At 41.7% G+C, this 22840-nt stretch overlaps 4 protein-coding genes across 5 annotated transcripts; 1 reads left to right on the top strand and 3 right to left on the bottom strand.

The window, feature by feature from the left end:
• Nucleotides 1–298: 298 nt before the first annotated feature.
• Nucleotides 299–6096, bottom strand: khdrbs1a (KH domain containing, RNA binding, signal transduction associated 1a). Of its 2 annotated transcripts, XR_015034772.1 has the most exons (11): nucleotides 5712–6096; nucleotides 5017–5144; nucleotides 4421–4537; nucleotides 4179–4325; nucleotides 3945–4072; nucleotides 3162–3429; nucleotides 2962–3038; nucleotides 2801–2862; nucleotides 2500–2677; nucleotides 673–735; nucleotides 299–591 (listed from the first exon to the last, which is right to left on the bottom strand). XR_015034772.1 is itself a non-coding variant. In XM_085768208.1 (9 exons), exons 1-9 carry the CDS (start codon nucleotides 5875–5877, stop codon nucleotides 2565–2567), a joined length of 1206 nt encoding a protein of 401 aa, XP_085624334.1. In that variant the 5' UTR covers nucleotides 5878–6096; the 3' UTR covers nucleotides 1682–2564. The 2 variants fall into 2 exon arrangements, 1 of the variants encoding a protein (XP_085624334.1); XM_085768208.1 differs by lacking the exons at nucleotides 299–591; nucleotides 673–735 and having other exon boundaries at nucleotides 1682–2677.
• Nucleotides 6097–9495: 3399 nt separating this feature from the next.
• tslig1 (tRNA splicing ligase complex subunit 1) lies at nucleotides 9496–12466 on the bottom strand. Its single transcript, XM_085767883.1, has 7 exons — nucleotides 12266–12466; nucleotides 12117–12141; nucleotides 11887–12008; nucleotides 11576–11658; nucleotides 10648–10700; nucleotides 10007–10043; nucleotides 9496–9917 (listed from the first exon to the last, which is right to left on the bottom strand). Exons 1-7 carry the CDS (start codon nucleotides 12345–12347, stop codon nucleotides 9831–9833), a joined length of 489 nt encoding a protein of 162 aa, XP_085624009.1. The 5' UTR covers nucleotides 12348–12466; the 3' UTR covers nucleotides 9496–9830.
• Nucleotides 12467–12534: 68 nt separating this feature from the next.
• LOC146964151 (histone-binding protein RBBP4) lies at nucleotides 12535–19725 on the top strand. Its single transcript, XM_085767881.1, has 11 exons — nucleotides 12535–12650; nucleotides 13859–14006; nucleotides 14092–14237; nucleotides 14529–14702; nucleotides 14794–14909; nucleotides 16288–16448; nucleotides 16539–16665; nucleotides 16783–16860; nucleotides 18184–18318; nucleotides 18834–18944; nucleotides 19108–19725. Exons 1-11 carry the CDS (start codon nucleotides 12635–12637, stop codon nucleotides 19168–19170), a joined length of 1275 nt encoding a protein of 424 aa, XP_085624007.1. The 5' UTR covers nucleotides 12535–12634; the 3' UTR covers nucleotides 19171–19725.
• LOC146964150 (syncoilin-like) lies at nucleotides 19037–22511 on the bottom strand. Its single transcript, XM_085767882.1, has 5 exons — nucleotides 22301–22511; nucleotides 21537–22020; nucleotides 20257–20667; nucleotides 20044–20168; nucleotides 19037–19957 (listed from the first exon to the last, which is right to left on the bottom strand). The coding sequence occupies exons 1-5, from the start codon at nucleotides 22492–22494 to the stop codon at nucleotides 19912–19914; spliced, it is 1260 nt and encodes a 419-aa protein (XP_085624008.1). The 5' UTR covers nucleotides 22495–22511; the 3' UTR covers nucleotides 19037–19911.
• Nucleotides 22512–22840: the final 329 nt, after the last annotated feature.

The raw sequence follows: 22840 nt of genomic DNA, 5'->3' as shown, positions 1-22840 counted from the left end.
ATGAGTGAAATTTGAATTTTGGGTGAACTATCCCTTTTAGGCCCAATACAACTACAAACTGTGGTTTGCCTGTCTGTTTAGTATTAAGGTGCATGTCAGCTTAGTTAATGAAAATGTGCAAACATTTACAATTTTAAAAGTATCTGCTGCTATGAGATGGAAGATATAAGAAGTTCAATCCGTGTTGAATCCTGAGGGAAACCTCTGTACAGTATTAGGTAAAAAAAAAGAAATTATCCAGGTAACCCTTACAGTTCATTTTTGGCAATATAACATAAAATAAATGCACAATTTAGTTTTTAAAAAAGACATTTATTTCTCATAAAAAACAGCTATGTCTTTAGAGTAAAAATGTAATCTGGACACATTTAAAAGATTCAAAATGATCAGACAAAAAATTCACAAAAAATACTTTCTTTCAATGCTTCAGCAATATTTCAGAAGAGCTGAACATTTTCTCAGTGAGGAATAAAGCTCCCTCTGCACACTTAAAAAGCAGACAAATCCCTCATGGGATCAGTATTGATAAGCAGGTGCTCGGTCTCAGAGACACTGCAAGGCCTCTGCTCTCTCCAGGGAATGTCAATGAACCTGTCGCAGACAAAAGATTTCAGTCAGCTTGGTGACAAAAACCCAAAGTTAATGATTATCTGACATTTCTTGTGAACCGACCTGCAAAGATCTGGTGAGCTGGAGTTTCATGTGCCAACTGCATCTACGCAGTTCTCTGACAACCTAAGAAGAGAAACACAAATTAGGTCTTGGACACACAGGTACCTTAATACACACAATAGACAACACACATGCAAGACTAATTTCATACTACAAGTATCATGCAACTCAAGCTGAAGGGTTTTTTTTGTCCACCAATGGGATATTTTAACGCTTTGAGTGCAACTACTAATTTTCATTAATCTACATTCTACAGAAATAACCAAGATGGAATTGTAAGTATTAAGTGAAATGAATGGACCATTATTGGTTTTATTTGAGCAAGAGTTGCATCACAACCATTTCTGATTGTTTTGTACGGCTTATTTTGCTCGGAATAACTACTAATAGCATAATTTTGTACTTCAATGTTTTTGATATGTTTTGGATGACTTGAATTACTTGGATGTTTTGCACAGAAAACAAAACAAAAAGAATCTAACAAATGAGTGTTGGGGTTAGTTTTACCTTCTTGTGGCGATCTTTAGGCTTTTAGAATCCTCTCCATTGCGATTTTTTTCTTTTATAAAAACCAGCCAGCATGACTTTGCATCAAAGTCAAGTAAGATCCCTGCAAGCTTGATTTGAAATACTGTTGAAATTCGGTTATTTCAAGTGGCTGAACATACACTGCTCTCGAGAGCTTGAAGAGATACACTAACTAGGTTAATGACAATACATATTCAAGCACTATATCATTCTCAAGTCAAACATGTATTTGGCAGCACATTACCTCAGGGAATGATGAGCTTTATTTTTTGACATCACAAGTGTCGTTTAGGTAAGTTTTGAAAAACAGGAGGATAACGTCACTGGCAAAACACTGCTTTTTTTTGTATTTTTCTTTTTTTAAATGAGGCTGACGTGTATACATACAGCTTATTCGGCGTTGCTGAGAAACCACTGAGGACCACTTTCACATACTGAAGGCATTCCTTTGGTACAACAAAGGCAAAATACCATGTTTAGATTGATTAAAAAGAAACTAGAAACTTTATTGAAACACGCACTGCAGAAAAACATTTTGGGATATATTTAGGATCCTATTTAGCCAAAGGTACACAGGCATTATGCATTTTGGAGACGGCACGGCTTAAAGCATACACAGTTGTCCTAAGGTTATGTACAAAATATTGTTGAGTTGGCTGCAGCCTTCCTTACACACAGTAAGGATTGTTGACCCTTCAAGCTTAACAAGAATTAGTCTTACATCAACGATGATTTTGACAGAGCAGAATATACCAATTGTAAAGACCGACAAAAATAGAGGCATTTTTCTTTGTCAAATGTAGTTCAATAGTGGAATATTTTAGGAGACCCTATAACTTCATACAACACGAAATTTGTATTGTAGTATAGTAACAAATATCTGATAAGACTTGTTTTTAAATCCAACGGCTCAGGGCTTTGAGTTTGCAACTAAATCTCTAGTTATAGTGAAGTTACATTGAGGCATTATGAAACATTTTTGTCCAGTCAAGAAGGACTTTTGAAATGCAGCCTAGGTGAGAGAAGTTTATCGCCACAACCACTGAAACTGAAATAACCATCAAATAATCACTAAAACGACCCTGGTTTATGTTACTCGGACCTCAACTGTCAACTATGCAACTGACACAGTCATTAAATAGAAACAGGTATAAACAATGAAAAAAAAAGCGTGCGCTCATGTTTCTCCCCTGGCACTATAATACATCCAACAGAAGGTCTCTACCGAGTTTAAAAAACAAACAAAAATAATAAAAATAAAGCATTAAAAAAAAATGGAACAAACGAGAGGGAAATTACTTTTGTAAAGTTAAGTGAGTTACAATCGGAGACAGTTGCCGCAGCAACTCTCTACCAGTAGCCGTTCAGTATCTTCCATATGGATGCTCCCTATACGATCCCTTGGACTGTCTGGATGGTGGGGGGGCTTTGCCTGCCGCCCCAGAGTTGGACCATGAGTTGTCCCATTCGTCTTGAGCTGAAAAGACAAGAAGAAAAGAAAAAAGGCGTTGTTCAATCAATTAATCATATCTTAACAGTGTGTCAGAGATTGTTTCACTGGTGAAACACAAAGCAGTGAATATAAAATTCATAATCTTACCATAAGGCTCATATGATGAGTCCTGGGCCTCTCCGTGTCCGTAGTCGTAGTATTCAGTATCCCTGAGGACAAACACACAGCGATGTTAGGACGACACGCCTCTAACCTAAACATGGTCAGACTAAATGGGCAGTAAAGCTCCCAAAGATTAACTGACTTACGCAGGTGCAGACTGCTGACTATAGTAACTATCATATCCTTCATATGCAGGCTCTGCATAGGATTCTTCATATGGAGGCTAGAGGGAAACAAACCATAGTTAGGCCGTGTCAGCATTCACACTACTCCAAGCAAGGCAGCACTAGCACTATCAAGCAACAGCTCATGTGAGATCACAAACTAGAGGCTGCAAGACACTCACATAGTCCTCGTAGGCATCAGCTTTGGGCTGTGATGCTGAAGGGGGAACTTGGTGTTGCTGGTGGGACATGGCTCCGGAGGGAAGCATTCTTGGGGCCCCGGCTGCAGGGGGTCTAGAGCGGGGAGCTGAGCCTCCTCTAGTAGGTGCAGAAGGTAGACCACCCCTACCAGATGGTGCACCTCTAGGGGCGCTGCCCCGTCCTAGTCCTCCTCGCGGAGCTCCACCACGCATCGCTCCTCGCGGGCCCCCACGTGGCATTCCTCGCCCCCTGTGGAAAGACAGCCGGGTTTAAAATGAGGCACAACTACATGAACACAACAGTTGACCAATGTTTGACTTTTTTTTACTTCATGCTGCTAGCTGACATTCAATGTGCTGCAAGATGATGTAATGATGTGCAGTGGCAGAAACTAAAGGAATAGTTCAACATTTTGGCAAATTGTTTGTTACCTTTAATTGTCAGTGAAAGCTATTTTTAGAACAGCGGAGCAGAGCCGCGAGCTGCTCAGAGCTACGCTACGGAGGCTGATAGAATTTCTTGGCTTCCCTCATCAAACATACAATTCAAAAATGCTCTGGTAGACAAGTTGTGCCTCGTTACATCCCGTTATTATCTCATAGCGTGGTGCATGTGCAGGTCACAACTTGTCCACAAAGAGCGTTTTGGAGTCGTTGGATTGTCTATTTGATGATATAATATAGGGGTTATGGCAATGGGCCAATTTGCCAAAAATGTTGAACTATCCCTTTAAGTGTTTCACTCATCAAGAATGAAGGTCCTACCTTGGTCCTCCAGCACCAGGAGGTCCACCTCTGCCTCTTCCGAGATGACCACCTCGTCCCCTACCAGAACCGTCCTGGGATCCGTTCAGGAAGTGAGGGTCCATGTATGGGTCGTGCTCACCTGGTTCCTAATATCAAGTACATCAGTTATGTTAAGTCTTTCTGCACATCTGTGTAAAAAAATTAAATTGTGGGTGCAGAAAACATATATGTGAGCTTCTCCTGGACACGTACTGGGATAAGGAACTTCTTGACCTCCTCCATGGCATGAGCCATGCGCAGATAGGCTTCTGGGATGGGTGCCGTCACCTCAATGAACACATGCAGCTCCATGGCCAGGTGGGCATATTTAGCCTCACCACCCTTCCTCAGCTCTTCCTCCTGACAAACACATCAAAAGCAGATGCCAATCAGCTTCAACACTCGCACGAATAATACTGGACAACATCCTTTAGTGAAGCGATGAACACACATACCTTATTTTTGTCCCTCATGGAGCCTTTACCCAGGACTGAAATCTTAGCACCAGTGTCTTCCTGGAGTCTCTTGATGGTGCTGCCCTGAGGCCCCAACAGCTTGCCAACAAAGTTTACCTGTGGGGAATGTTACAGTTAAAATCTGCAGGCTTACATTTTCCATTCTTGTTACCGTTACAGAAAGGCAACTACAACTAAATATAGTGGCAGAGAAGTAGAATAGCAAAAACTTAACTGAAATCAGGTCAGGACAGCAAAGAAAAAACTCCACCATGCCACAGTTGCAATAGCTCTCCCTTTACTACCACTAATGCATCTAAGGCCATTGCAAAAAAATGCAAAAATGAGACTTAAAACATGTGACTTGTATTCTACGTTGGTAAAGCTAGTGGAAGAGGTGTTGCTTCTACTTAGATAAACTGGACTTCTGATCAAATTTACTCTTAAAGACTCAGAGTCCTTTGCCACAATCGTTTCATTTGATTGTATCTGCTGACAAGCACCCTAAAACTGTAGGCATGAGGACAATGGTTAAAGACCGTGTGATTAAAAGAAAGAAAGAAAGAAAGAAAGACAGAAAGCGAGCATCTTCTCACCCTGGGATACTGCTTGGTGGGAATGAGTACTCGCTCTTTGAGTTTGAGATTCTTGGTTGCAAACAGATCAAGGTATGTTTCCTTCTCTGGCTCCTTCTTGGTTTCGCCTTTCTGGATCCTCTCGATCTCTGTGGGAAATAAAGAGGGATGTCTTTCAGAATGTGGCACTTTCTGGTGTGCACAGAAATGTATTTCCAGTGTAATCCCCCCCCCCAAAAAAAATATCAGCTGCATAACACGTGACTTTGTTGCACCGGTCAACACAAAGCTGCTTTCTCTCCTATGTGAATCTATGAGTATCAAGCTCTTGGAGCACACACTCAGCATCTCTTTTGGGAAACATACTTATTATTGCATCGGTGCAGTAACGGAGCCACAGCGATAAATGCGTCTTACAACCACAAATCTGGGTCAGTCAAGCTATTGAATGAACTCTTCATTCACCGTTGTGCCTAAGAAACGCTCATCCGTGCACAATCTAATATTTTTACATGAATCGTCGAATAAGTCAAATTAAATGATCAAATCTGACATATTTTAAGCAGAAGGATTTGACCCAGATCGCTTCATCCACGTGTTCAGAGCGCCATTGTTCAGGCCGCTGAGCCCGGGACAACAGAAAGCGACCAGGCCTCGCGCCCCGCTAACGCTAACTAGCCCGTGCTAGTCCTGCAGACAGAAACCGGCCACGTTACCTGCAGAAATGAGCTTCATGGCGTGTGTGAACGACGAATCCAAGCTGTCTTTCTCAGCCAGGAGCTCCGGGAGGTACTTGGTGTCTTCCATTTTGATTTTCTTCTGCGCTGGGCTCGACTCTATCTCTGTCTCAGATTTGCTCTTGTTAGCATTCACCAGGCTCATAATGCGCGAGCACGGCCAGAATGACACAACGAAAGCCTCGCGGGTTTCGTTAGCTTTTGCCCGACAAAAAAAAAATAATGCGGTCAGGTAAAGAGCGGTTTTTAAAAAAGAAAACGGTCGCGTCACACAGCCTCCGGTATGTTTCCGCGGAAAGTGGTGTGACTCTGTTCAATGGACAAAGGAGAGATGGCGCAGCTGCATTTGAGTGAGCGGGGAGGAGACAGTGACGTCACCGCCACTGAGCAGGAAGGTTCAGACGAAGCTCGAGGGGAGGAAGAGGCGCTCTCTGTAGGCTACTCCTGAGACCCAGGAAAAAAAAGTTTTTTCATTTTGATTTTTTTTTACATAAGTGTTGGGATGGTAAAGAACAAATTGCAAAGAAAAAAATCTGAAATTTTTATTTTATTTTAATTTTATAACCTGTGCACTGTAGTGTACAACAGGACTATATTGTTCTCAAACGTGTAATATTTTGATGCTTATAATGTACATGGAAAGACTAGAATTATCATGTAAAATACAGTAATATATTATAAAAACAAATGTCAATTATAGGGTTTTCATTCTTTTTCATCAACTACACTATTTATCTTTGTGATTTCATCATTAGAGATGGTATTTCATTGACCATTCAGACGTTTTAGAGCAAAAGACAAACAGGTTGCATCTTATGCTATTTTGATTAATGCCTCAACAAAAGGCTTGTTGTCCATCCATGAACAGTTTTCATTGCTAAATCATTATTTAGAGTCAAGAACAAAATCAAGGTACCTGTTTTCTGGAGTATATTTCCATGGGCATTCATTTTGCACTGATTTAAAACCTCAAAACTCTATGTTTTGGTTTCGGCCCATAGAAACCAATGGTGCACCACGTCAGCTCTTTGTCTTGATCTCCCTCATCTGGCTCTTCCTCATCTGAACTTTTACACTCTCCTACAGGGTCATCATTTTACCATGGACTGTTATCCTCTGATAAATCAATTTCTGAATCCCCCTCAACTATTTAAGAATATAAGAATTTACTCAGCCTCTGTCAATGAGCTGTTCCCAAAGAAATGTGACGGAAACACAAGTACAGAGTCCCGATGTCCACTACAGTGTACATTAGTAAAATTTGCTTTTTTTCATATGAAAAGTAAACAATTCAGTCCTGAAAATTGACTTCAGTGTTGCTGAGATGCTTATTTATAATAAACAATCAACATAGGCCTATAGGACTCAAAATACTTAAAATTGTAAATTTCATGCTCACTTGTACTCTTTCCCATAAAATCTGCTTGTTGCGATGTCGGCCATTTTTAAAAGAGATGCACAGAAAGTTTGGAAGGTCACACCCCCCCACACAAGATATCATTGGAAAGGGCCAGTTGTCCTCTGTAGTGAACAACAGGACTTAATAAGGTGACATGTTTAGTATGAGAGAAATGGGTTTGAATATGATGTGCACTACAGTGTACAAAAATGCATTGCCGGGTCTCAGGAGGGACAATTTAATGTGAACACCGATTATGATCGGGTCTTTCTCCCCACGGTCACTGAAGCAAATTTTGGACTCATTTCTCACAAGCCACATCTCTTCTGAACAGTTTGACACCAAAATGGTAATTTTCAGACGGAGAGATCCGGAGAAAATCCACTTTGTTCCAGACCTGTCTCTGTCTCTACGACACACTCTCGCGAGATTTGGCACCGATCTCCTAGGCAACGTCAAACAAACGGCCGCGAACTCCCGTGAAAATGATTTACATTATTTTCGTCATGCTAAATATTACTGTTAGTAGTGTAAATATTTAATGTTATCATAAGAAAATATAAATATCTCACTTTCATCTACCTACAAATTGTATAAATCCACACACACGTTCACAGACGAGGTGGGGTGACGGTTGGCCACGCCCACTTAGAGAGACAGGAAGTGTATACCATTTCATATCATTGGAGCAGCCGCTCATGGAGTATCTTTCCATTTATTGAATATCTTTGGCTTATGGCTGCTACTCTATTTACCGGTACCTACCATACATCCATGGTACCTACATCCATAGTTCATCTTCTGAATGCACAACTGATGCAAGACGTACAGTTATACCTGTAGTTGTGAGCTCCAATATTTCAGTCATGTCAGTAATTATTAGCAAGTAGGCTATTAGTTATTATAATAATAAATTATTGAATATATTAATGAAACTCAAGGCAGTCAGACAGTGAGACAAACAGCTCTCAAGTGAAAAAGTCGAGACTAAATGATCAAAAAATCAAGTGATAGGCTAATTGCCTGTTTATTCAATCAACTTGCAGAATAGCTGGTACAGCACTTGTAGTTAAACAGAATTAGAAGTTTATTATTGCTAGAAGAAATTTCTATTCCAGCTTAAACTTTCTTCTTTTTTTTTGACTAGTCATTTTATTTTGGAAAACGACTCGACTCTACTTCCTTATGTGGCTGAATTGATTATCAAATTATTTTAACTGGCACTAAATGGTTTTGCTCTTAGATATATAACTAATTTCTTGTGCCTTATGAGCCAACAAGAAGCCTCAGGTCTTCAGCCAGCAGCCTCCTTGATGTTTCCAATGTGAGCTCCAAAGCAGGTGAAACTGCACTCGGCTGTCCTGCTCTAGAAATATGGGATGAGAAGCTTTTTCTCATCATCAACAGTCAACATGCCAAACCATTAGTTGTTTCTGAAGCTACAAGAGCCTGCCTGCATGGGATTGTTCAGTCAATTCACAAGCACAGACATGAACCCTCTTTATAATCTGGGGCACAAAAGTCTGTTCTATATTACATTTGACGTGCCAGTGCACAGGATTTACACACACACACACACACACACACTCTCTCTCTCTCTCTGATTTAATTAACCCTTGTGATTAATTAAAGGTAGGGTTGGAGATCCTGGAAAATCAGTTTTATCAGGCCACATTTTGAAAAACACCAGTCAAAAGTCCCAGCCCCTTTCCTCAGACTCCTGTCTGAAGCCACGCCTTCACCTTTCTGCAGACGTGGGTGAAGACTCCAAGATCCAATTGACTATAATGTGACATTGTACGTGATTGGATGGTGTTTTTTGAGGCTTGTTCGTTCCCAAGCAAGTGATTTTTTTCATTTTTGTAAAAAAGCCTTTATTTACTCAGTTGCAATTGGGTGTTACAGTAAGAGGATTTCTAGCAGAGTAGCAAAAACTGATCCAGAATAAGATCTCCAACCCAACCTTTAAGACACACACGCTGCACATTTCTACGATTACAGTTTGTTTCAATTTGACATTCAGCCCCTGGCCTCGAAAAGAAACCCCTGCAATTCTTCTGTATTTATTTATTTATTTTTGTAGAAAGAGCAAATACTCACATTGATATAAATTTGTATGGATTGAAGTAATTCAGATAAACCACGTGACAGCTTCTAATTTGTTGCTGTGCTGCAACTCAAAATATGCGAGATATGGGTATAATTTGTTTATAATATTTACTATAATTTATTGCTCAAAAGTCATAACAATATAGTATTTACCATGTAGAGCTCTTAATATCCATAAAATATTCTGTAATGAGATTTTACTTTCAAGTACCAGCTAGTGACCACTTAATCAATCCCAAAATAAAAATAAAAACATATGTTGATTTATTTACAGTGATCAGTAAGGCACCAACATATTGTCAAATTCGGAAAAGAAGATCAACACAAGTTATAACTTGAAAATGAAAAATCATTTGATAAATGATTTCTGTGCTAATGTGTCTCAAAATATATCAGTGTTATATAATTAATCTGTAATCTCACCAAGAGCTAATTAGTAAACAGTTCACCCCAGAGGTAAAAAACAAAAAACAAAAATAGATTTCACAAGTCAATCATCAGTGCCTTGCATTAAAAAGGCCACTTAAACTGGCCATGTAGATATTCCAGTTCCACTGAACCAGGAGTGTCATCTTCCTCTGGAGATGTTGTCAGATATCAATAATGGCAAATATCTCTGGTTTTTCTTTATCATGGATCTGCATTGCGGAGTATGTGATAGCTTTCACCTCTGTCCCCTGGAACGACAATACAGGACATAACCTTTCATTCTTAATATCAGATCATTTTTCTATTAAATATTAATTCACTTCCTTCACTGGCTTACCTGTGGATGCTTCTCCAGAGAGAATTCTTCACCCCACCTTTAATAAACAAAAGAAAGGGTTTGGTTTAACTACATCCTTTCATGCTGATCTATTTGGACTCAGAGTATACAGGTTGGAGTTGTTTTCGAGGCAAATGCAGAGACTGCTTGCCTACAAAACTGCCCCCGAAGGACACACGCATCAGTGATTTTGCATGAATTTACCTTGAGAACAACTCTGTACATTATTATCTCATAGCGTGGTCGTGAATGTGCAGGTCACAATTTGTCCACCAGAGCGTTTTGGAGTTGTTGGATTGTGTATTTGATGAGGGAAACCAAGAAATCCCATGAGCCTCCGTAGCATAGCTCTGAGCAGCTCGCAGCTCTGCTCCGCCGTTCTAAAATTAGCTTGCAATGACAATTAAAGGTAACGAACCTACTGCTATGACTATAGGGATTATGGCAATGGGCCAATTCGTCAAAATGTTGAACTATTCCTTTAACATCTGAAGTAATGAAGTCACACTGACAAACACTGCTACCAGTGTGGGTTACATCAGACTGAATGGTAGTGAACAGCTGTAAAAATCTGCAAAATGAAACTCTGATGTGCAGATTTTCAAAGCAACATCCATCATGTCATGAGGAACAGGACTCACCCAATGGAGCGGATCTTGAAGTGCAGTCTGTCTATGTGCACCACTTTGACCTCCTGTCAAGAGAAGAACACATGGACATCAACAAATATATTTGCTCCGCAGGTCGGCCTAGAAACGAGCCATAGGAACTTTTTGAGTCTCGAACACCGTTTGTGTTCACCAATCACAGCGCTCTATCTGTTCTCTTCATCCCGCCCCCTGGATTGAGCCGAGGTCTACCGGTCGTTGCCAGACTTTACATTTTAATGATATAGTCTGGTTTGTCAGGCTAGTTTTTTTTACAATCTGGACCTTATTTCTGGCATAAATTGCCATCATTTATTAAGCACCCAGATAACTTTGGTGTCATTACAAGTCGTTCAGACGAAATGAGATCCAGTCGAGAGCTGCATATCCATATAATGCGAGTCTATAGGGCAGCGGAATGTGGTCAGAGGTTAGTAGGTCAACCTACAGACCTCGCATGTTGATAACAGCTAACTCAGAAGGGAATGGCACTAGCGTATCATAACAAAATATTGGTGAAATGAATGAGTTTTTTGGCAGATAATGTGTTATTTAGAGGCTAGGCTGTTGCCCCGTAGATACACGTAGCTCTCTGCTGGATCTAATTTCGTTGGAACGACTTGTAATGACACCAAAGTTATCTGGGTGAGTAAATGATCGTATTTGATGCTAGAAATAAGGTCCAGATTGTAAAAAAAAAACCAGCAATTCCCCTTTAAAAAACAATTGTCCCTGTCTGTCTCACAGTTTGCAATCTACTGATTGTGTCTTTGTGTCATGGGACACACATGTGGACACAGGAAAAACAAACAAACACCATGCAGGAAAAAAATCAGGTCTGCTAAAACTAAACTGGAATTGTTTGCTCTTCCAGCAGTTTGTTTGTCCACTGTAACTAACCACGGACCAACAACACACTCACCCTGGGAACAAAGAAGAGATCTGCACAGAACTTGTATAACCAGTCGTCCAAAAAATGGAAGAGAAGAGACTCCATGTCGTGACCTGTGAAGACACAACATAAACACCAGAGTTCAATGACAGTACGACTCATAGAAAAGGTCTACCTGAGGCTTATGATGGATAGATAGATAGATAGATAGATAGATAGATAGATAGATAGATAGATAGATAGATAGATAGATAGATAGATAGATAGATAGATAGATAGATAGATAATTTATTAGTACAGACTCTGGGTCCAGAGTCTGATGAACAGACGGTGGCTCTTACCCTCTGACTCCACCTCAACTGTGTCAAGGGGCTCTACCGTCTCTGTGTCCGTCATGTAGCCGAACATGCCCATGGCACACTGCTCAAAGGCTTCTTCCAGGGAATCTCCCCAGGAGTGAATTCTGGGATGAAGGAAAATGTGTGTTATGATCATGACGACCACTGACAAACAGCAGCAGAGGGACATGAGATCTGACAAACACTGTGTGAATACATCAAAACACACTCACTGTACATCTGCTGTATGATCCAAATCTGTAAAACCACACACAGGACAACACAGAGAAAGACAATGTATCGTTATTACAGCAACTTAGAGCAGCTACATGAGCTCAGAGAGACTGTGTGTGTAGCCTATAGCAACATGGTTTAGACTTACACTCATATTTCTTGTTGATTGGTGGATATTTGGCCTTGACGGCTTCCTGTGCTGCGGTCAGGTCCAGCTCACGGTCGCTCATTGTAGCTGGGGGTTTGTTTAACGTCTAAAAAGATGAACAACAAGTCTTCTCTTCTTCACCATGTCGCTGTTACAACCGGGTTACAACATGGGCATCAGGGGGCGGCCCCCGGATGTAGTAATAGCAGGGCAGGTGACGACTTCCGGTTCACTTTGGAGGACGCTCGCTGATTGGCTCGTCGCGTTCCACGGAGTTGGCGCCATTGCGAGCCTTCGTGCTGTCTCCAGAGCGCTCCCCTCTCAAAAACACCACTTTTTGCGAAAACACGCGGGTCAACTGCACACGCAATGGCGGACAAAGAAGGTAAGTGATGCATTGCGTGGCTCTCTGTGTGCGCGGGTGGTCCCGAGCGACAGAAAGCTCTGTTCCGGTTGGACCGGCGGCTGCTGGCGCGCCGGTCAGCATCTCCTCTCATTGTTGTAATGTAGACCCAGCAGGCTGCTAGCCGCCGGGAGCTAGCGCTAGCTGCCGGCTGCCTGCACACACCGGGCTTTTAGTAACTCACTTTTTAACACAGGCTGAGGTGTTGCTTAGCCTTAGGACAAACTTCAGTCTAATTTAAATGTTGTATTGTTTATCCAACTCTGGCTCCGTGTGCTAATGTTAGCCTGTCAGCATAATAAACCTCGAGTGCTTGATGGTGTGGATGAAACAAGGAAGTAGACTTGTCTAAAGTAGAACTGCATCCTTTGACTGCTTTGTGTTGCATGGCAAATAATATATCTATATATCTTTATTTCAGACTCGAGGACCATAGGCAAGACGAACCACACAACAACAGACACACAACATACACAACCAAAGAGAACAAAGCTGAAATAAAAAATAACAAAAACTACATATTTGATGTCAAAAATTAAAATTACTAGAAAGTTAAAAAGAGACAACTGTACCAGTGTCTCCAGTACAGAGGCTGAAACCTGATGGGGCTACTGTTGATGTTGGTCAAACTATTTCATTTCATTTCATTTCATTTCATTTTGATTTATTTCATTCATGGTTCTCACATAGTTGCACATATACATTGTGTACACATTTTCATCATGAATGAAAAGGAGCAGGATGAAGAAATCCCAACTATTGATTATATATGAGACATGCCCACACAGAAATCTATACATATAAGATTGTTGACACAACAAACAGCCAGCAAAGTCTCTTAGGTAAAATTCTTAATGCATCATTGTAGGCAACCTGCAGTTTCTGCATGCTTGCTTTCTCATAGTTAACCCACAGGTATGTGGTGTACAGTACGCTTTGAACAGAGATATTTTGACATCATTTGTACACAAATAAAACCTGCGAGCAAGAGTATTTGCCTACACATACAGTTTGCAGCACTGTCTATAAATATTGTCATCATCTGGCATGTCCTCTGAGGAAATGGCCAGGATGTTTGACTTTTTTTTTTTTTACAGTGAGCAAAATTATTATTTAAGCCATTTTTTGATCCGCTCTAGTGCGGCAGATCAGAACATAACTCTTGCTGGCATTATATAACACTTTTGCAGCTGCGTTCGACGATGCCGTGGAGGAAAGGGTGATCAATGAGGAGTACAAGATCTGGAAGAAGAACACCCCTTTCCTCTACGACCTGGTTATGACTCACGCCCTGGAGTGGCCCAGCCTCACCGCCCAGTGGCTGCCGGACGTCACCAGGTGAGTGCTGCAGTCTGACATGCACCGTAACACGACAGGAGAGAGAGGTGTGTGTGTGTGTGTGTGATGATGCTCCTCCTCACAGGCCGGAGGGGAAAGACTACAGCGTGCACAGGCTGGTTCTGGGCACACACACCTCTGATGAGCAGAATCACCTTGTGATTGCCAGCGTTCAGCTCCCGAACGACGACGCTCAGTTTGACGCCTCACACTATGACAGCGAGAAAGGAGGTGAGCGACACCATGTTGTGATACTAAACAGAAACATTACTGTCTTTCATTGCAATAAAACTGTCATATTAGGATGTTGTGGCTCACATATTTTCTCAATGAAAGTTAAATTTTGCTGAAATCTTTAATGCTTCAGAAAATATAGGTATGTATTTTCTTTTGCTTTTGAACAATATTTTAGTTAGTTAAACGACCATACCCCATTTTAACATGCTTAGTAGAACAGAATTGCATTTTCATACATCTACATTTGCAACAACCATCTTATGTATATGATTATTCTTGATCCAGAGTTTGGAGGCTTTGGTTCTGTAAGTGGGAAAATAGAGATTGAGATCAAGATCAACCACGAAGGGGAGGTGAACAGAGCGCGTTACATGCCTCAGAATCCTTGCATTATTGCCACCAAGACTCCCACCAGTGACGTGTTGGTCTTTGATTACACAAAACATCCCTCTAAGCCCGGTAAGATGACCTTCGAAACAATTGATCTGAACAGTTTTGAAATAAATAGTTTGTTGTCAGTGTTTGTTACAGTCATGTTGTGTTATTGCAGACCCTTCAGGAGAGTGCACCCCAGACCTGCGCCTCAGAGGCCACCAGAAGGAGGGCTACGGCCTGTCCTGGAACCCAAACCTCAGCGGCTGTCTCCTCAGTGCTTCTGATGACCACGTAAACAACCCCTCTCTCTCTCTCTCTCCTCTGTTCTCTTCTCAGATGATGCCCAAGCCTATCCACAAGTTTCCGAACGTCGAAACCGTCAGCCGGTTTTGCTCTTCCGGTGGAATTATATGTTTACATTTCCATGGTTTCAGTCGTTGTCATAGTTGCTGTAAACGCATGGATCTATTAACGCTGGCTTTTAACATGGATGTCAAAAGCTGGCGTGATGATCCATGCGTTTTACAGGTTTAAAAAAAAAAAAAAAAAAATCTATGTATTTACCACTACTACTGAAAAGCATGGAAACGTAAACATACAATTCCACCGGAAGAGCGAAAACCGGCTTACGTTTTTGACGTTCGGGAAGAGGTGGATAGAGGGATTATCAGTCTACGTCACTGACGTTCTACGGCGCATGTCACCTGCAGAAAGAAAGCAACAAGAGTCATGATCATGTCTTATTGTGCTGTTAGTTGCACTAATTGTTTTGATAAAAATAACAAAATACGCAAGTTTTACAGCCGACCGTCAACTTGCACCCCTTTCCAAGCAAACGAGAGAAAAAATAGTGATATATATAATGGTTTGAATGGTGATAAAGCTAGATATGCCCACAGGCACAGCTCTATAATTGCAGAAAATGAGTTGTGAAATGTTTACTACGATAACAACAGGGACTGAAGACGAGGTTACATAGTAATGGAAAGCAAGCTAAGATTAATTAACGTTAAGCTATATTATTTTAAATGACATACTCAGCGATGCAGGTGCAGTTTTGCGGTCAGGTCACTGACTAGGCAGCCTCTCAGTCCTCACAGCCACAAAGTTTTGTAATTGTCTAAGAGTATTTTCCTGAACATGATTGTCTGTTAGTTGAACATTTTGGCAAATTGGCCCATTGCCATAATCCCTATAGTCATAGCAGTAGGTTCATTGCCTTTAATTGTCGGTGCAAGCTATTTTTAGAATGGCGGAGCAGAGCCACGAGCTGCTCAGAGCTATGGTACGGAGGCTCATGGAATTTCTTGGTTTTCCTCATCAAATACACAATCCAACAACTCCAAAACGCTCTGGTGGACAAGTTGTGACCTGCACTTTTACCACGCTATGAGATAATAATGGAACATTACGAGACAGAGTTGTTTTCGAGGTAAATGCAGAGACTGCTTGCTGAAAAACTGCCCCTGACGGGAACGCACATCAGCGGTTTTGCCTGAATTTAACACCGCTTTGAGTACACTACTAGATCCATGGAGTAAACTTTAAGGTAACCATGACAAGCGGTTCTTTCTGCAGTCAAGTTGCGCACGCATCCGCCATGTTGGTAAACAAATAATCCCTCTATTGCTCAGTACATTTTCTTACTCGGCTCTGCTCTCTATCACAGACTATCTGCCTGTGGGACATCAGCACCGTACCCAAGGAGGGGAAGATTGTGGACGCAAAGACCATTTTCACAGGCCACACAGCGGTGGTGGAGGACGTCTCCTGGCATTTACTCCATGAGTCACTCTTTGGATCTGTGGCTGACGACCAGAAACTGATGATGTGAGCAGCTCCTCCTCAAATCCACCAGCGGCTTCGGAGAGTTTCTCCAGCTCCTCTTAACAATGGTGCTTTTTGTCTGTTTTGGCGCAGCTGGGACACACGGTCCAACAACACCTCCAAGCCCAGCCATGCAGTGGATGCCCACACAGCTGAAGTCAACTGCCTGTCCTTCAACCCCTATAGTGAGTTCATACTGGCCACTGGCTCTGCAGATAAGGTATGTCCCTGCCCTGTACAGCTGTTAGCAGCAAGTTGTTGTGCAGTGACGCATGATCTGTTATGAAGTCAGTATAATGAGGGGAATCAGTGACTGAAAACCACCTTTTATTTTTAGACCGTGGCTCTTTGGGACCTGAGGAATCTGAAGTTAAAGCTGCACTCGTTTGAGTCTCACAAAGACGAAATCTTCCAGGTAAGACCGAACCTCTGGTCAGTTTGTGTTTACAAATTTCAGATTTATTTTTATTTTTTAAATGGGGACAGTACATATTAATGAACATTGGCATGTAAATGTGTGGGATTGTAGTAGTCTGGGGCCGTTGACTCGCTGTTTTGGTAAGCAACCGGAACCAGGGCGAGAGAGACAGGCCTTTCCGTCAAAATAAAAGCACCAAGCTAATAAAATGCAGTGAAACTTTTTAATTTAAGGAATATAATTTACAAGAAAATCCCCGAGCCATGAAGTAAACATTTTTCTTTTATTGTATTACAAGTTATTGTCTATTTTATAGGTTTTATGTTAGTGAACACTTTTACTTTGGTGAACCAGAACCAGAATGCAGACAAAATTCAGAAACAGGCTCCTCTCCTCTCTGAAGAGCCTGGTGATGTCTCACTGGCAGGTTGATGTTAGACATAAAAACAATGACGATAAAAAGTACAAGAGGCAGGACTAAGACATAAAACAATGTGCCATGATAGACATGACAACAACACAAAAAAAAATCATAACTTAAACAACATACCAACAGTTAACTGGCCAAAAATGTAAGGGGACCAAAAGATTAGAGAAAAGTTATAAAATGCTAGAGTGCTGATTAGTGTGCCATGTGCTAAAGTGCTGTTTGCTAAAGTGACGAGTGCATAAGTGCAGGATTGAATTAAATTGTACTATACCCATAGCACATGATTGCACACGCAGATGTGTGTCTTAATGTTGCACTAAGTTTGTACATAAATGTATTATGTACACGCTATTGTATAGAATTGGAATACATGAATATAAATAAATCAAAGCTGTATTGCATAAATCACATTTGTACAGCAGTAGAGAATATTTATCTTTGTAGAAATGGACACAAAAGGCCTTTTGTTAACATGCGAACAGATAACAAAACAGAAAAACTCACTCAGAGCTCAATGTCCCAATGTGACACTGAAGTTGCATGACTTTGTGTTTACATCTGAATGGGACTACATAATAACAGGCCAATCAGAGGGCAGGTGGTCCTGTTCATGTGCACAATTTCTTTTTATATTATTAAGCACAAACACAAAAATGCTGTGACCCAGTAACCCATGTTGTGGAGAGCAGTTTATTTTGAATTGGAGCACACCTATTAAACCGACCGAGCTCTGATTTGAGTCAAAGTGGGTCATTGTAAATAGAGGACAGCCTGAACACCACAAACAGTCGGCACCCTGCTGCTGAGAAAATAACTACTGTTGATGATGTTTACATGGATTCAATTTAATGTTCACACAATGAAACATCTGTCTCGGCCCATCACAACAGGTTCAGTGGTCTCCTCATAACGAAACCATCCTGGCCTCCAGCGGCACCGACAGACGGCTCAACGTCTGGGACCTCAGCAAGATCGGAGAGGAACAGTCTCCAGAGGATGCTGAAGATGGCCCTCCTGAGCTGCTGGTCAGTTTTTTATTTATGTTTTTTCGTGTGTGTGGGCATTTGCATGTTGGGTATTTGTACTGTAACTGTGAAACTGTCTTGAAACAAGCCAGCAGACCTTCTGTAATAAGCTGATGTTTCAACCACATTGTTTTAGATGTATTTTAAAGGTACTGTCTGTCTGTTTATCTATTTATTCTGTCTATTTATTGTTATTCTGTCTGGATGTATACATGGGCTGCTGGCATGAGAATTTCCTTTGGGATTAATAAAGTTTATTCAATTCAATTCAATATAGTCACAGTCCGGCAGTTCCGGCACCCCATTCAGCTTTTTTCCCTTATTCTAGTTACATGTAACAACAAAAATGCTCTGCTCTTGAGACGGATGAGATGCAAAACTATGTTTTTAGATACTGTATAATTAACAAAATCCTTATGGATATCAAAACAAGAAGAGAAGTAGGAAATGGGATGCCTTGTTTAAAACTGTATTTGACCTGTTATAGTAATCCCTCCTGCTCTGTGTATCTTTAGTTCATCCATGGAGGACACACAGCAAAGATCTCAGATTTCTCTTGGAACCCTAACGAGCCGTGGGTCATCTGTTCTGTATCAGAGGACAACATCATGCAAGTCTGGCAGATGGTAAGAGCTCCGCCTCAGTGTGGGCAGCACATCTTCATCCAACCAAGTGGAATCATAATAACAGACAACATTTGACATGGGACAGAGAGAACTTTGATATTAAAGTGCATTTATTACAATAAACAGGTGTTACAGTAAATATTTCAACAATTCTTTCCAACAGGCTGAAAACATCTACAATGATGAAGACCCAGAAGGTGCTGCAGATTCAGAGGTCCAGGCATGAGCTCAAGCTCCACATCTCTTCATTTGACCTGCTCGAAGATAATGAAAACGGATCACATTTCCAGTGTTGGGTGCATAAGCAGTAACGTCTTTTTAAAAGAAAACACATTTTTTGGGCAGCAGTGGTTTTGTAGAAAATTAAAGAATAAAATGCTGCGTTGTCATCATGTCGTGAGGTATTTAAAATACAGTCAGTATCGGTCAGACTTTTTAGATCTTTAGTTTTTCAGACTCCCAGTCCTCCACTTTGGCTTGTGACGAAACCATCACAGATGAATCCATCATCATTCAGGTCAGCATACTGATGGTTTCATTTCTTTACTCTTGATTAGTTCTGTTTAAAAAAAACAAACATTTCTACAGAGATCCATTTTTAATAAATTTGTACATACTGTAGGTTTTCCTTTTATCTGCTTGATATTTGTAGTAGGAATTTTCCAGATTGTGTGTCTCTCTTGTATGTGTGTGTCTTTTTCTCTGCATTTTTTGTATTTCTGTGCTGCATCTGGTCAGTTGTGTACTTAAGTATATTCATAATAAAAATATTTACATTTAATTGGTTAATTTGGCTTTGTTTTCGGTACAGAATGTACACTATTGAACTCTATGAATAGGTTTTAAGTACATGACTTAAGTGAATCAGTACCGTGCTTTATATTATTATCACTGCTGTTAAACATGAGAAAGAAATGTAATGCCGTGGCTTGGTCTGGCGCAGATAACATCCACTGGAAATAGAAAACTAGGGCTCTTCCTCTGCAGTGGTTTCACTGGCTTCATCACAGCCTCTATAAGATAAGGCCTGCGTTAGTCATCTTTGAATTCTGATGCACACAAATCTGCAGCAAGTGCGACTGGATCAGAATAAACTCACCTCAGAAACGTCAGCTCTGTCAACAGGCCGTCTTTCAGCTCCTCTAAATGTGTTTTAGACCTTTTTTGAACCTCAAACTCCACCTCTAGTTCTCCCAGTGTGTCTTTTAATCTCTCCACAGCCTCCTGTGGCAAAGTGGAGAAAAGTCTTTAGTCTAGTTTCACCACACATTCTCTACACTCGTTGTGTACTACTTGACCTGGGTCACTCTACCTTGTACTGGGTGACGCTCTCCTCCCGCTCCCTCTCCATCAGAGAGATCCTCCGCTCCAAACAGGATCTCTGCACCTCCAGTTTCTGTATGTCGTCTGTCAGGGGCCCCAGCGTGGCCCTCAGGTCCGTGGCCTGCTCCCTGCTCTTTCTCAGGGCGTCCTCTCCGATCTGCCTCCTCCTCAGCAGGGCCATGAGCCGGGGCTCGTACCAGCCCTCCAGCGCCCTCAGGCTGCCGCTCAGCCTGCGCTGCAGCCTGACGGACGCCTGCCGGCACTGGCTGACGTCGCTCATGGCCCTGGGCCGGCACAGCTTAGTGGCCCGGTCCCTCAAGGAGTCCAACTGGCTTTTTTGGGCTTCCTGGATTTGGGTCAACTCCTCAGTGAGGCTTTGGATCTGGGCCTTGAGTTCCTCCTACAGACAGATGTAAAAGCAGACAAGGACAGTCATCCTATAGAACATGGTTCCCAACCCTGTTTCCTTGAAGCCCCCCCTGCTTTTGTTGAAGAAACCAGAAGCCCCCCCCTCACCCCCACCTCATCCACAACCCCTGCCTGCACAGATGCATCAAAAGAATAATGTGATTCAAACTTTTATTCACAAAAATAAACAGTTGATAAAAGGTGGAGTCCTGACATGGGTATGTATGAGGAGCCCCATATACATTTTGAATCCTTTCTGAATTATTCATCTGATTCTTTTTATTCTATCTTGTTCTATCTCCTTTTGTTTTATTTTATTTCATTTTATTTTTATCTTATCTTTCTGTCCATTTTCCTTTGTTGTGTCATAATTGTTATCATGTCCCTCTAAGCTGGTAGGTTGTAGGATTTTGTTCCTATTGTCTTTGTTTACACATGATTTTCATTATCCAATTGGCTGATTTTAAAATTTTAATATGCACAAACATAATTTTGATAACCTCAGAACAGACAAAGCTCTGTGGACCCCCTGAAATCTCTGACACGCCCCTGAGGGGGGCCCAGACCCCAGGTTGGGAACCAATGCTATAGAAGATAATTGCTTACTTTTATTTAATTTTATTTTATTCTATTTCATCTTATTATGAAAAACAATTAAACATGGCTCAAGTATTTTACATATGATTAGGTACCTATACACAAAAAATGTGTCATTATACTTAGTGTAATATGGTTTTCAGATCAATGCATAATCTATGTTACTGATGTTACATCTACACACCTAAATGTGTTCTCAGATAGCCTTTAAGCCACCCCAGTGCATCAGTAACGAGCAGCGCTGATGGATCTGACGGTTCCTACCTGTGTAACTGCAGACTGAGCCACCTCATACTCCTGTGCAGCCAGCGTCACCTGGCTCTGGATGCACTCTCTGGCCGTGGCGAACAGTTTCCTCTTCACCTGCTGCACTTCCTCATAGACGGCCACATAATCCAGCTGGGCCAGAGTGAGCAGCCTCTGCGTCTGCACCACCTTCTGGCTCAGGTGCTTCACCACCCGCAGCATGGGCTCGTGCAGGGAGAGGAGCTCCTGGATCAGCTCGTCCCTCAGCTTCTCCTGATGGGACACCCGCTGGATGCAGTGCTCGAACAGCCGTCCCAGGTTGTCCATGACCGCCTGGTCCATTTGCTCACTAGGGTGTTGTGTGCTCTCATCCAGGAGAGTGATTGTCTCTGTTTCAGAGTTGCTGCTTTCTGTGATCTCTCCAACAAAGCTACGTCCCACAGACGAGTCCTGAGCGGAATCAACGTCTTTTTCATCCTCTGTTGATCTTTGATCGTCCATACTGAGACATCAAGAAGAGGGAAAAGGTAATTACTCAAATCTCCAACGTCAATAACTGATGAGATTGTGGCTTTTAAATGTCACTGATCTCCTCATCCATTTAAGGGTAATTTACATAACAAGAAAACCCACTGTTAATCTGATGAAGTTAAAAGTTGAGATATCTCAAATAGAGTGAGTCAGCCAATCACAGAGGAAGACCTTAAAAACCCTCAGGTCATTATAAGAATATATCTTCTACAAAAAAACAACAACAATTCATATTATCTACTTGTACTCACTTTGTCCGAAGGCGACAGTCCACATAGATGTTTTCCACACAGCTGTGGACACGTTTTGCTTTCAGCTTGAAGGACAGCTGAGCACTGTGTCCGTCTCCAGGAAAACACAGACACACTTTGTGCGTATTAATAACACAGCATGCACAGGGGGAAACTCTATCTAAGACTCTCACCCCCCACTGCCCCCTCCACATGGGAACACAAACTGTGTCAGTGCTGAGGACTGACTTGGCCCTACATGCCCTGGATGCATCAGCAAACACATGACCGGAGCGGCCTGGTGCCACACAGAGCTATATTTACACTTCTTTACAGCCTGTTTTTATGTTCATCTGCATCTGAGAGAAACTGTCTGAGGGATTACTTCCTTTAACTTCCTACCTGAAGAACCTGCAGCCTGACAGACTGCAGCACAGACTCAGGTGGACACATTAGCAGGCTTGTGCACATGATAGTACTGAGCTCAGTCAGTTTGCACAGAGCATAGTACAATGTTTGTTTACAGTGTTTTGCATGATGCCAATTTACTGCTCCACAGAC

Source organism: Trachurus japonicus, chromosome 22 (genome assembly GCF_045865225.1).
Source record: "Trachurus japonicus isolate A0001 chromosome 22, Traja_1.0".
NCBI lineage: Eukaryota > Metazoa > Chordata > Actinopteri > Carangiformes > Carangidae > Trachurus > Trachurus japonicus.
The sequence above is the reverse complement of the archived record's forward strand: the minus strand, read 5'-3'. Positions and strand labels throughout refer to the sequence as shown.